This window comes from Electrona antarctica (genome assembly GCF_951216825.1).
Source record: "Electrona antarctica genome assembly, chromosome: 16".
Classification (NCBI taxonomy): Eukaryota; Metazoa; Chordata; class Actinopteri; order Myctophiformes; family Myctophidae; genus Electrona; species Electrona antarctica.
The window spans coordinates 37,110,838-37,124,996 of record NC_136797.1 but is presented as its reverse complement, the minus strand read 5'-3'; the positions used below and the strand labels follow the sequence as shown (position 1 = coordinate 37,124,996).

The 14,159-nt window shown below is 44.6% G+C and overlaps 1 protein-coding gene across 1 annotated transcript in view; it reads left to right on the top strand.

The window, feature by feature from the left end:
* chd1 (chromodomain helicase DNA binding protein 1) overlaps nt 1-12,104 on the top strand; it is a 37,840-nt gene extending 25,736 nt beyond the window's left edge. The window contains exons 30-37 of the mRNA XM_079524027.1: nt 1,277-1,549; nt 3,672-3,800; nt 4,623-4,801; nt 5,295-5,394; nt 6,265-6,316; nt 8,069-8,254; nt 8,321-8,438; nt 9,886-12,104. Coding sequence (XP_079380153.1) covers nt 1,277-1,549; nt 3,672-3,800; nt 4,623-4,801; nt 5,295-5,394; nt 6,265-6,316; nt 8,069-8,254; nt 8,321-8,438; nt 9,886-10,204 — 1,356 coding nt within the window. The 3' untranslated portion in view covers nt 10,205-12,104. The remainder of the gene's footprint in view (nt 1-1,276; nt 1,550-3,671; nt 3,801-4,622; nt 4,802-5,294; nt 5,395-6,264; nt 6,317-8,068; nt 8,255-8,320; nt 8,439-9,885) is intronic.
* Nucleotides 12,105-14,159: the final 2,055 nt, after the last annotated feature.

Here is a 14,159-nt window from a genome sequence, read left to right as displayed (position 1 = left end):
CCAAGGCGCTTTACAGAGATTGTGCATTACATTCACCCATTCACACTAGAGCTGCCAACGAATATTCCATATTCGAACGAATTTTCGAATCAAATGAATAACTGAATATATAAAATTATGGTTCGAATTTAAAAAAAAAAATGCTGTGCAAGTTTTCGCGAGACTGCCGTGGGTAAGCGTTGTGAGCTTGTAGATTAGTTATATTTGCCACGCAACACGCCGACACCGGCATACATTGAAGAATAAATCAGCTGCCTCGCACTCTTCCTAAACGCAGACTACGCAGGCTGCGTAGGTTCCCCGATTCACAAAAGGCCCCCGTCCGCCCTGTGCAAAGTCGGCAATGAGCTACGTCATTTGCGCACGGACGGTGCGCAAACAACGGTGAGCACAGGGCGGGCGGGGCCGCGGTGGCCTTTTACGTTATTTGCGCAGTGAGTGTACGCTGCTCAGAAGGGTGAAATCTTCCGTCAACAGCGTACCTAGTGATCAGAATCGGGGACAGGCCTGGCCTACGCCGAAACTTATTTTGCTTCGGTGTTGTTTCGGACGGACGGGAGAGTATATTTTTAGACAACAACACACAGATCTATCACTCATCAATCTTCAATCATGAAGCGACTTTATCCTTCAGGAAATTATAAAAAGATAAATAAAATGCGTAAGGATGAACTGCAGCGCCCGTCCGGCAGCAGCAGCAATGCAGTGTTCTGTTCTGTGAATTAATACTGCCTCCGTGCCTCGTTTTGATAAGGCTATGTGTGGTAGGATTGCTCATTTAAGAAAAATGTCTGTGAAGTTTTACGGGAGAATGCATGCGTTGTGTTCCAACTCGGTTTTCAGCAGCGCCAATGAGCGGAGAAAGAGAGAGAGAGTTGCGCCAGCAATGCGATCTTAAATGTTATGTCTCAGGTTGTATTGGTGTAAATATAATTATAAAAAAATCCGAATGGCCCCGAATCGGAATCGAAATCCGAATGGGTCGAATTGCTCGAATCCACGTGAGTTTTTAAAACGAATATCCGAATGTAATTTTTGGACAATTCCGGCAGCTCTAATTCACACACACATTCATACACCGATGGCGGCGGAAACCATGCAAGGCACCAACCACAACAGGAGCAATTAGGGGTTCAGTGTCTTGCTCAAGGACACTTCGACACCAACAATGGGGGAGCCCGGTTCGAACTGGCAATCTTGCAGTTACCATCCAGCCACGCTACCCCTGATCCACCGCATTGCCATGATCCATGATCATGTTTCTCCCCCTGCCCAGGTGGTGGCTACACCACCAGTCAGGCTGCCGCCCAGAAGGGCGCGGGGGGGTGCGGAGCGTCCTCCGGCCGAGAGGGAGGACGAGGAGGAGCGCGACGGCGATGAAGACTCGGCCGCATCGCCGTCGCCGCAGGACGACAGGGAGCCCAAGGAGAGGGAGGTGAAGAAGAAGGAGAAAGATGACACCAAGGAGAGGAAGGAGGCCAAGGAGAGGAGAGACGCCAAGCCTCCCGAGCTGCCCGCCTTCAATAAACAAGACGATGTGTTCGACAAGGTGATAACACCGCAACACTGCTACGGCTTTCAACCCATTATAAGACCTGGAACGCATCTGTGTCATCTTAACCATTAACCACATTAATCATTATTTTACTCTTTGGTGGGGCAGACTAACTTTTTTTCACCAACGTCCCAAAATACAGTTTGAACCGTAAAAATAAATCATCACTCGGATTACGAAATTAATAACTATTTTTATTTAAAATACGGTAACCATATTGTAATACAATACACGCAGTACATTTTTTCTTTGGCTTCATATTTCTTCTGTAGATTCACCGATCTAGTCAAAATGTTCCCAGGTGAAAGGTTTTCATAAGACTATATACACATTATACTCGTTGTATGGCAATATATATCTGAGATGAAAGAATGTTTTGGCCATACTAGCCTATGAATCTTTACATATAGCCTGCATGTTGGCTTCAACCAGCATGCACTTAAAATACAAGTCACAGAAACGGACTCATTCACCATCGCATCATGAAGTGTATTATCTTTAACTTCCTACAGCTGGGAATAAGAGAAAATGTCGCATATTGTATGCAAATCATTTTAATTCCATTTAAGATTGTACTGTGCAGAGGTTGGCAGAGTGAAGATGGCCACGCTACCTGTCATGGCTCAAATTGTCAGTGACTCGTCAAACATTAGGTTTACATTTACTCAACTGACCTAAGTAACTATTAAAATGTGATTTTAAAACTCGGGAGCAGGGGTTAAATTGTTTTGTTTGGCACATGTGATGCGACACCCCGAGGCAAGGACAGGCACACAGCCTGGGGAAGGGAGGGCTGTGTTCTTGGGGCAAAAACGTCAGTGCCGTCGGGGTGTGGTAGGTTGTTTGAGTATGAGGCACTGGCAAGCAGAACATTAATTGCAGCGGACTATATTAACTATATTATTTCACCTTAATAGAGTTTGTGTCGGGATTTGAGGCAGCTCACTCCCGTGTCAGTCTCCGTCTGTTCTTCTCCCTCGTTTTACTTTTGATTTCCTCTTCAAATAACGCAGCATTTTTCTGACTGCTGCATGGGGGTACAGACTAGTGCTGTGCCTGTGGATGGTACTGGCAACATTTATTCAGGCATTCTGAAAACAATTTTGCGGGTTTCTCTGCAATAATAACGGTAGTTTGTGGCTTAAAAAGTATTGCCAGTGCCGCTGCATGCAGCACTGCTAGTCTCATTCTGCCCGTAGCTGCGCACGATATGCATATTTTCAGTGATAAAAATCCTCTAGTCCCGAAACCGAAACCTGAGATTAATTTAAGTCTCAAATTGTTATTTTATAGTTCCCAGGACAGAGTACACTCTCAGACAATTTAGCCATTTAGCAGACGCAGGAACACATGTTAATACATCAAATACATAAACAAATCAAGAATCATGCGTAAGCTAAGAACCTAACATCCGTCTTAACAGTGGAATATGTATAGTGCTATGTCTACATAAAATGCTATTTAAATGACATAAATTGAGCCTTTGCATACGCCTGTAAGGTTGTCGAGTGCTACGGGCTAAGATGAAGTCTGAAGAGGTGGATCTTCAGACTACGGCGGAGGATTGGGAGTGGGTCTGCAGTTCTAATTGCAGTGGGAAGTGCATTCCATAGTTTTGAAACCAGAAGGGAGAAGAGTTTAGGACGTGTGGAGTGTTGTCTGAATGTTCTTCCAGCTCCCCTGCGTTGGTTGATGTGAGCGAGCGGGAGGGTTTGTAGGGTCCGATCAGACTTGCAAGATATGGCATGCCATACCTTTGTTGGTTGCTTTGAAGGCCAGCCTCAGAGTTTTGTACTCTGTGTGGGCAGCAACCGGGAGCCAATGGAGGGAGTGGAGAAGGGGGGTGACATGTGAGAATTTTGGCTGATTGAAGACCTAGCGAGCTGCGGCATTCTGGATCAATTGCAGAGGCTTACTGTAAGTGTGAATGCCGGTAGGCCAGTAAGGAGATAGTTACAATAGTCAAGTTTTGATATGACTGGGGAGCTGGGCTGACTCCTGGGTGAGGAAGGGGCTAATTCATCGAATGTTATAGAGTGTAAACCTACAGGATCGAGTGACCGCTGTAATGTGTGCTTTGAATGAGAGCTGACTGTCCAGTGTGTTTCTCTGTCAGATGGAAGCCAAGTCTGACAAAGCCAAGAAGGGGTCAGGCGACGGGCCACCGGTCCTCGTCAGCGCTGTGGGTGAGAACTCTGCCGTTTCTGAAGAATCTGAGGAACTCGACCAGAAGACCTTCAGTGTGGTGCGTACCCAACACAGGAAAATCATTTCATTGTGTTTAAGTATAACAATAGAAATAATTATGATAAATAACAATAATTATCTTTGTTGTCCCCGAAGGGATATTTGTCTTCACATCTGTTAAAAAAAACCCGGTTTCACCCAAACGTGATGAAATAGCACAGAATTGGCATTTTCGTACATAAGTGCCTAGAAAACCCCAAAATCTGTACTAATTTTTGGATTTTCTAGCCGTGTATGTACAGATTGCCAATCCGTACTATTTTACCGTGCTTGGGTGAGATCCGGCTAAAAACAACACACACCACACCACACACAACCATGAAGTACAAAACAACATACGGTAATCACAAGGACGATACATGAGGTGAATCGGAATCGAATTGCCAGGTACCTGGAGATCTCCGCCCCTAATGGGGAGTTCATGTGTCCTACCCGTGTTATTCATTGTAGCGCATGGAAGGAACACGTTATTCCAACCAGTTCCTTTCCCATCCATCAGGTGCCCCGGCTGGCCAGGGGGAGGCAGTTTAGAGACCAGGATTACTGTTTTTGTTCCCCTAAGCCTAGGGGGACATTTGTTCCCCTACGCCTAGGGGGACATAGGGAGAACATGAAAACTAGTTTCTCTCATGTTCTCTCTTCCGCATCATCACTCATCAGTGCCCATACGGTATGGGCACTGATGACGTGGAGGAGAGAACACAGCCCCAGCGTCCCCAGGGAATCGAACCCAGGACCTTCTAGCTGTGAGGCGACAGTGCTACCGACTGTGCCCCTGCGTCCTGTCAAACTCTAACCGTGTTATTCATTGTGCTTCCAGTGTAAGGAGCGCATGCGTCCGGTCAAAGCGGCCCTGAAGCAGCTGGACAGGCCAGAGAAAGGCCTGTCGGAGCGAGAGCAGCTGGAGCACACGCGGCAGTGTCTCATCAAGATAGGAGACCACATCACGGAGTGTCTGAAGGAGTACACCAACCCCGAGCAGATCAAACAGTGGAGGAAGTACGTACCTTAGAACAACATCTTGGCTGTCGGGCAGACACTTTGTATCTTTTTTTTCTTCATAATTTAAGACATTACGGCGTTATACAAGACTGATGCGAAAATAGCTATATCACAGTTAAGAAAAAATATCTACAAGCTCACAGCTTGTAGATCGTCTATTTTCTCTATTTACAAAAGATTTTGAATGTGGTTAAGTGTCTAAATTGAAATTGAAAAACTATATTGGGTACATCGGAACACAGGTTCTTTTCATACAAGGTTTCTACTGAACAGTATTCAATATGTTTTGTTGTGTTTCATCTTTGAGCCAAACATGGTCTCAGCCCTACTGAATTAAAGAATGTGGTTTACAAAATGGAATCGTTCCAAAAGACAAATTGTCCTCGAAGTACTGAACTGTGAGGCCAAAGTTTGACACCCATGAACAGCTGTCTTACTAAAGATTCCACGAGTTTTGTCGACTCAACGTGCGGGGCTTTGTCTTTCACAGAAACCTCTGGATATTCGTCTCGAAATTCACAGAGTTCGATGCCAGGAAGCTGCATAAGCTGTACAAGCACGCTATCAAGAAACGGCAAGAGAGCGCACAGGTACGCAAACACAAAACACTGGAGAGTTGATGAATTGTAATGAAATCACTGTTTTCACACACACACACTCATCGGCAAAAAATATTCCTTTGAATTCATGTAGAGACCGGATGTTCACTCTCCTTCAGCCCTCCTCTTCCGGGGGTGCGTCTCTGTTTTCATTCCTAACAACTACTCTACATGTAACGGGAGTACATGTAGAGTAGTTCTCGGAAGTAATCTCTGTCTTGAGAGATTACTTCCGACAAATAGCAAAAAATAGCAGTTGTACAATCTCACAACGCTATGCGAAGCAGCATGTTTTGAGCTTGTACATCTGCTATTTTTTTGCTTGTGGATAGGCAATTTAGTATAATACTCTTTTATTTGGGCCGGCCCCCTGTGCGTGTTTCTGGGGGTCGGTATGTTCCGGGAACCCCCACATGGTAACTCTTGTCATTTCTCGACCGTTGTGGACGCGGGGCGGCTCGCCGGGAACTGGGCCGGCACCCTGGGCGCATTCCTGTGGGTCTGGAAGTTCCGGGACCCCCCCGGGCTCCCCCACACGGAGTTGCACCACTCACCTTACACGGGTGTGATTTTTTTATTATGCACTCACATTGTATCATGTATATAAGTCATATGTACTACGCACTTTATGCTCTTCTCTCTATCTTTTAACTGCAATGATGAGCCTGCATAACCAAGAATTTCATCCACGTTACTTGTAATGTGATATGACAAAGACTGATTCTGATATAATGACAACATTCTGGACTACCTGCAAACAGACAAGATCTTTGGCGCCCCTAAGCCCGGACCCAAGGGTGTGAAACACTGGTTGACCAGCTCAGCTTTTATTAAAAAATAATGTCTTTTGTGTTCCTGTAGGCAGCGGACCAGAATGCAAGCTCCATGAACACCCAAGTCTGCAAACATGCAGGTACGACCAGACCCCTCTTAAACGCTTCTCAACATGGCCTATGTCTCTAATGTTTACACTCGTTGTTGTATTACAATTAGAGATGTCCCGATACTGTATCGGTATTGAAAAAGTATTGGTGTCGGCCCTTATTTGTCATATCGGGGTAACACATGGGTAATGGCTCGTACGCACTGCACGATATTTGCTCCGATTATGCTGTCGGGGACCGTTTTTGGTGCTCGCCGACAAAACTCCCGATCTGACACAAGATCGGGCTTTGATCGCCGAGGTTTTGCTCGCTGTGTGTGAAAGGCTCTGCGAGAAGATATAGCGCCGATAAAAGTGCTCGCCGACGCCTTCCCGACCGTTTCTGAATATCAAGCAAGTTTGATATTTGGCTCTGTCACGGACTGGACACCGTACAGTAGTAAATGGGTTGCGACCGCGTTCCGAGAAGTCCTGTATTTACAGCCAATGAGAGCACAGGACAGCTGTGCTCACTGACACTGTCTGGCTGTATCGATAGATGATCAGATGATCAGATGATAATATTATTCTATGGGTAGATCCCTGTCCTGTGTCGTACATGGTAGCTATATTAGCCCAATGTTGCTGTTAAATAGTCTATAAAACCAACTCATTTCACATGAATAATGTTGATAAAACTGCACCGGAGCAAACTTTTGGACCGTGTGTGTGGAGAGAGACGGGGAGTTATTTCATGAAAATCAAGATTTAACGTCCTGTCTCGCTGCAGCCCATATAGGCTACACGCTGTCACAAACATTTCGCCGTGTAGCTATTCCTGTGTGTGGCATGCACGGGGGGAGAGAGAGAGAGAGAGGCGTCTTGCGCTTGTATCACGGCATCCTGCAAGTGTGTGAGATGTCAAAATGAATTGGAATAAAAAACACATGATGTAGCCTATATCGGGTCTGGATCGCATCTTGGTGAACTCTTGCAGTGTGTGATGCCTAGTCGGCGACCAATCGTTTAGTGTGAAAGCCACAACGATATAATGACAGTCGATTTAAAAAAAAAAAAGACTCCTGTAGTGTGAAATACACAACGATCTGATGACTCTGATGACAACTTTAAAACTCCTACAGTGTGTAGGGGCCATAAGGGGTTGACACTATGGCAGGTAAATAAAGTGTTAACTTGGGGCATGTGGAGGTTGCTTTCGAGTTGCCCAAACTGCAAGTGCACATTTGAGTGAGGAGTCTGCTATAAACACAACACGATATATATATATATATATATATATATAGCTAGAGAGCTATAGACCACAACACGAGATCACAACACTGGTATTGGTATTTGGTATCGGGATCGGATCGGGAACGAAAAAAGTGTATTGGGACATCCCTAATTAGAATATTGTTGTATAGAATATCGTTTCATAGAATATCTTTGTATAAAATATCGCTGTATTGAATATCGTGGCTGTATTAGAATATCTTTGTATAGAATATATTTGTATAGAATATCGTGGCTGTTATAGAATATTGTTTTATAGAATGTTGTTGCTTTATAGAATATTGTATAGAATGTCGTTGTATAGAATATCGTTGTATAGAGAATATCGTTGCTCTAGGCAGGTTCAGAAACCTGCCTACCAATGACAAGAGGTTTCTGCCTGACCGCTACAGTTTCGTTTTCATGTTGTCATCACAATATTCAACTATGTTATCGCATATCGCAGCCCTAATTTGCACGGTATGTAAAAGTAAAAAACGACCCCCCCCCCCCACCCCCCGCTGTCCTCAGACATCGAGCGGTTAAAGGACAGCTCCCATCAGGACGACAGCAGCAGGGACAGCTACAGCTCGGAGCGCCACCAACCGCCGTCTCGCTACAACGAGCACGGCGGCGCCCCCGGTGGCGGCGGCGGCGGCGGCGGAGGGAAGGACCGCCACGGCTCGGAGCCTCGCAGGAACCCGGGGGGCGGCGGGGGTGGAGGAGGAGGAGCAGGAGGAGTGGGTGGGGGTGGAGGAGGAGGGGGAGGAGGAGGAGGGGCAGGGGGAGGAGGGGGAGCGGACAGCAGGAAAAGACCCTACTCGTCGTTCAGCAACGGCAAAGACCACCGAGAGAGAGACCACTACAGACCCGACAGCCGAGACAGGGAACGGCAGGACAGGTGAGCTCCAACGGAGACCGTAACAGTGATTACAACCTGACAGAAATTATTGGCTCATTATTCGGCATCGGTATTGGCAATAGTGTACTGAAGTCCTGACGTCACTCGCTCAACCCCTGGGTTGCAGAAGTAATGTCTCTTAAAAATAAACTGTCTTGGTGATATTGTCGGGGAGGTGGCTCATATTTGATACAGTCTTCATACCCATATGAGTTCTTATTTGACGCGATTTAAAAAAAATCTATGGGAATTGAAAATGGGGGGGGGGGGAATGCAACCCGGGTAGGATGTCTAATTACATCAGACTTCAGTGCTCTATAGGCTCTGTGCACAGCAGCCATATTGGAAAGAATTTGGCCCGCTTCCTTTCTCCTTTGTGTCCTCATAAAAACAACATTTTAACAAATACTGTACACTTTTTTTGGAGAAACAAAATCCTCCTTATATAATATAAATGACCTGATGATCATGTTTTAGGGTGAATAAAAATTACGGCACTTTTTAAAGAGTTTTTAACTTCCACAGGAGTGCCTTGGTCTCATCCTTTTTTATATGGGTTATTATATTGATCCCCATAGATAGACCATCGCAGTCCTGCCCCCTTTCATGACAACGACAACAGGCCCAGGAAATAATTCCCCATGCATTTTCCCCCCAACTCAGATCGTGACAAATCATGACAACAAACACAAATTTTGGCTGAACAAATAATTAGAAGAAAAATAGGGCAGGGTACAACACTTTTTGTTTGTTGTTTTTTTTTCTTTGTAATTATTTGTTCGGCCCAAAATATTGACATGATTTGTCACGATCCGATTTGGCTTTGTTCGAGTCTTACAGATCTTTAAATAAATACTTTTTGAAATGTCTATGGGAAAAATGCATGGGGAATTATTTCCTGTGCCTGTCGTCGTCATGAAAGAGGGCGGGGCTGTGACGCTCTATTGCAGTGAGACCTGCAGACTCACTCCCAATCTTCCGCCGTAGTCTGAAGACTAACCTCTTCAGACTCCGTTAGCCCGTAGCACTTACTTACCCTAGCCTCGATGTCCTTGCAGGCTTATGCAAAGGCTAAAAATTAAATGTATGTATGCCAGGTCATTATTAACCTAGCATCGTATAGTGTTTATAGCTCCAATGTACAGATTATTGATTTTCTTTCGATATTCTACTGTTAGACTGATGATAGGTTCTTTGTTTACTTATAATCCTACATGACTATTTCTATGCATTTGATGTATTACCTTGTGGTGTTCTGTAAATCGCTCTGGATTAAGAGTGTCTGCTACATGCCTAAATTGTCACTCAGAAATGTCACAGATGTGTCCCTCCAGAGGATGTGGCAAATGTATCTAAAGGCGGTTTAACTTATTTCTAAATTCTCACACAGATACTACAGTATGTAAACGTATCTTAAGGTATTTTCTTTCTCTTGTTTCTTGCACAGATACTACAGTGATGGTAAGCACAGGAAAATGGATGACCATCGCTCCAGCAGCAGAGACCACCGGTCTGACAGGGACATCAAGGAGCACTCCCACTCAGACCACCGGTCTGGGTCGGACTTCCACAAGCCGCCGGGCCCCCGCGACTCGTACCGCTACCACTCGGACTGGCCCCCGGAGCACCGGGGGTCCGGCGGGGGCGGGCCTCGCTCGCCCCGGGAGCAGCAGCGCTCCTCGCCCTACGACTCGCGCTCGCCTTTCGAGTACTCCTCAGACCACCGGAGCACGCCGGAGCAGATCTGGAGCAGCCGCAAGACATAACAGGAGGCATCCGGAGCCCCCACCCCCCCACACACCAGAGGGCGGGGCTTTAGAGCTGGACCCAGCCCCCCCACAGGATGGGGCTTAGATCTAGACCCAGCCCCACACCCCAGAGGGCGGGGCTTGGGTCTGGACGCAGCCCCCAGAGGCGGGGCTTAGGTTTTTTTTGGACCCAGGCGGTGGTAGTAGCCATAGACATTGAAACACAGGAAATGCCTTACGGGGAACTTGTAGACCAGAGTTGTACTAAAGCACTGTTTCTCACGTTGTCTGTCGGGTGGAAACCTTGTATGTCCAAATTAAAACCTGTTAACTGGTCAGGAAAGTTACCTGTAGTTATCATTTAGTCACAAGTTCTTGTCAATACCTTTTTCATTGGTTCAATATTTATAAAAGAAAACCCAGACACACACTTTTGCCACTTTTCACTTCATGAATAGAGAAGGTATCTACTAAGCTCACTTGTGCGACGAAGTGGGGGCATTAATTAATTCACGGAAATACAACCCTAAAGAAAATGGGAAGGTTTCCGCCCGACAGCGACGTTCTGCTAGCTCAGTAGAAGTGGGGTCGACTTTAATCCAATGATCTGCTAGCTCAGTAGAAGTGGGGTCGACTTTAATCCAATGATCTGCTAGCTCAGTAGAAGTGGGGTCGACTTTAATCCAATGGTGCGCAACATATCCTGGGAACCGTGCAGAGGGAGGGACGGGGGGTTTAGGGGTATCAAAACAAAAGCGGAAAAGTGCATATTTTTGTATCTTAAGAGTTTAAAAATAAGCTGCATCGTGCTTTAGAAGTTCACGGGATGTGGCGTAATTTCTTTGATTATTTTTATAAAGTGTACATTTTTTCTTTTTCGTTTTTTTTTCTTTCTTCTTAACGGATTACCCGGGAGTGCTGTCTTGGTGTTCTCATCACCCACCCACCCACCCCTCCCACGACACTGGATCCCGCGCGCGACGGCTCTCTCTCTCTCTCGCCCGTCGCGCTTTGGTTCTCGAGTTTTGATTTGAGCAAGTGTTATGTCGATGACGTTGTATTATATATGAATTATGCTGAAATGTAAAGGGTTTCAAGGCTGGCCATCGGACGTACCTCGTTTACACTGCTTCTCTCTTCGCTCTCTCATCTGGTTTCTTAAAATTCTTTTACCTCTCATGCTTGAATTATTTAATTTCCTGTCTTAGTCTGTAAAAAAAAAGGAACGTTGTTTTAGTTTTTTGTGAGCAACCTGATCTCTTTCCATGAAATTACGCAAAAACTGTAAATTAATGTAATATAGGAAGTCAGTGATTTTTTCCACTCAGGCGGATTTTACTATAACCCCCCCTCCCCCATCGAACTCAGGCATTTTTGGGCAGTTATATGAAAGAGTTTTTTCGTACCACAGTTGTTAATGATAATAATGCTATTCAGAATGTAACTTTTTTTTGTTATTTTTGGTAATGGGGAATCTCATCGGTTATGTTAGCGTTATTTCTTTTCTTTTGTCAGTTATAATTATGTCTGAAAGTGATTTCTAAATAATGAACATTTCAGTCTGGAAATCCAAGTGTTGTTCGAAATATAAATGCCCACTAGATTTCGAATAAACTAGATTTTTCTTTTCTTACATAAAACTTTTATTTTCCCCCGTTGACTTTTTATTTGTTTCTATGTAGGCAATAATGTCCAAATCGTTCTATGCAGCCATGTATTATCATGTCACCAACAGCCCAGTCGAGTGAAGCCCGCTGTTACAGGCTGTTGCACACACACACACACACACACACACACACACACTGTTGTACATAGAATTTTTCCTCTATATTTCAAAGTTAATTTACACTGAAAAATGCATGAATTTTTAAGGTAATTGTTTTATACAGGTTGTTTATGAAGCCATTAAACTCAAATCTCTGTACTCACTTGTATGACACAGTCTGAAGTGGCTTTTCATATCGCTAAACTACCGGTAGTTTATAATTGTATTTACTAGCAGTCTTCGTACTTTTGAAGATATTCCTGAAGTTGCGTTCGCACAGGCAGCTACGAAAGATACGAAGCGGCACGGTGTATGTATCTGTTGCAGTCGGAAGGGTTGATCAATACGCTTATTGAAATCGTCAACCGTAAGTCGGAGCGAAAAAATATTAAGGCCTGGTTTAGAAAGAACAGGGAATTGGCTGATGGAAATAATGTATTTCCACCTGGAATGGGCTATATGCACTGTGCACAGCAGCCATTTTTAAGTTCCATTCTTCTGGTCAAACATTGAGGGTGCCAATATTGAGCATGTTGGCTGACTGGAAAACACTCTGCTCAATATGTGGTCAAGGGACCCTTGTGGTTCCCTGAGGGGGTTCCAAATAGCCCCTTAACTGGTGTATAACTCCAGAGTGTACAAATGGAACCAAATGTTCCATTTGTACACTCAGAGTTATGGGGGTCCTTGGGAGAAAAAATATATATATGCTGTGCTACACTAAACGAAACGGTATACCGCTACCACTCGGGCTACCTGAAACTGGTCTTATAATTGGTAAGACCTGTGAATGAAGTAATTAAGGAAGGGGGTAGAGTGGCCGGATGGAAACCGCAAGGTTGCCAGTTTGAACCCGGGCTCCCCCAGAGTTAGTGTCAAAGTGTCCTTGAGCAAGACACTGAACCCCTAATTGCTCTGTCCTGGTGTGCTGGTTGGTGCCTTGCATGGTTTCCGCCGCCATCAGTGTATGAATGTGTGTGTGAGAATGGGTGAATAATGCACATCTATGTAAAGCGCCTTGGATGAAATGCCCCAGAAGAGGCCCAATTCCTTTCCAGTAGAGCCATCGTGTGGGGTGAGAAGGTGAGTAGAAGTGGTGAAAACACCAATAAGATTGTATCTGTGCATTTTCATGTCACTGGTTGAATGGCTGCCGGTAGCTTTGTAGACTGTAGCAGTCAATCCGTCACCCAATGCCTCCATATATGGTCATGCCTTGTGACATCACGTGACATCATCAGGGAAAGAGATCCCTGATGATCATCAATATTAAGCCCATATAAATATGGGAATGCCCGATCCCTGCTAAACCCATTCACAATCAATACACATTCAATCACCCATTCACAACCTTTACACATTCAATCACCCATTCACAACCATTACACATTCAATCACCCATTCACAACCATTACACATTCACAACCATTACACATTCATTCACCCATGAATTATCAATTATCTCTGTTGTTAACCTGAGCTGAAAATGCATGTTGTTTACTAAAGAGCTGGAGGGATCCATTTGGAATGATACTTACATTTTGTCCAATTGTGCCACCTACTGTTCATTAGTGGGATCAGTTCATCTAGTTTTTATGTTTCAATGTCACTAGGGTTTATCTTGTTACAGTAACTACAGTAAGCCTAATGTAATACTGACATTAGCCTTAAAGGAGAATTCCATACTAAAAGGCTTTCTTACCTTTCTTTGTAGTTATGTCCCCACCAAAGAGGTCCAGGTGTTATTTTGTGCAAAAGCTCATTATTGGCTATTTCCCCTACCATAAATGAATTGCATTGAATTTTTATATATCCTCTCTTCATAATAAATAATATCCCAAGCGGCACACTTTACTACTTATTTCGATGGAAATAAGTGAATTAGCACAACACCCCATAGCCCCATTCAATTCCCATTCAATGCAATTCATTGAGGGCTTATGGTAGGGGAAATAGCCAATAAGGAGTTTTTGCACACAAAAAAACACCTGGACCTCTTTGGTGGGGACGTAACGACTACAAAGAAAGGTAAGAAAGCCTTCTAGCATGGAATTCTCCTTTAACATACTGTAGTTAACATACTGTAACAACAACAACAAACTGGGCATGTCATGATAATTGGCAAACATTCTGTGAAAATACACAATCTACAAGCTCAACGTGACGTCTGTGAGCTTGTACTTCGTAGAGAGGACGGTGGCCTACAGA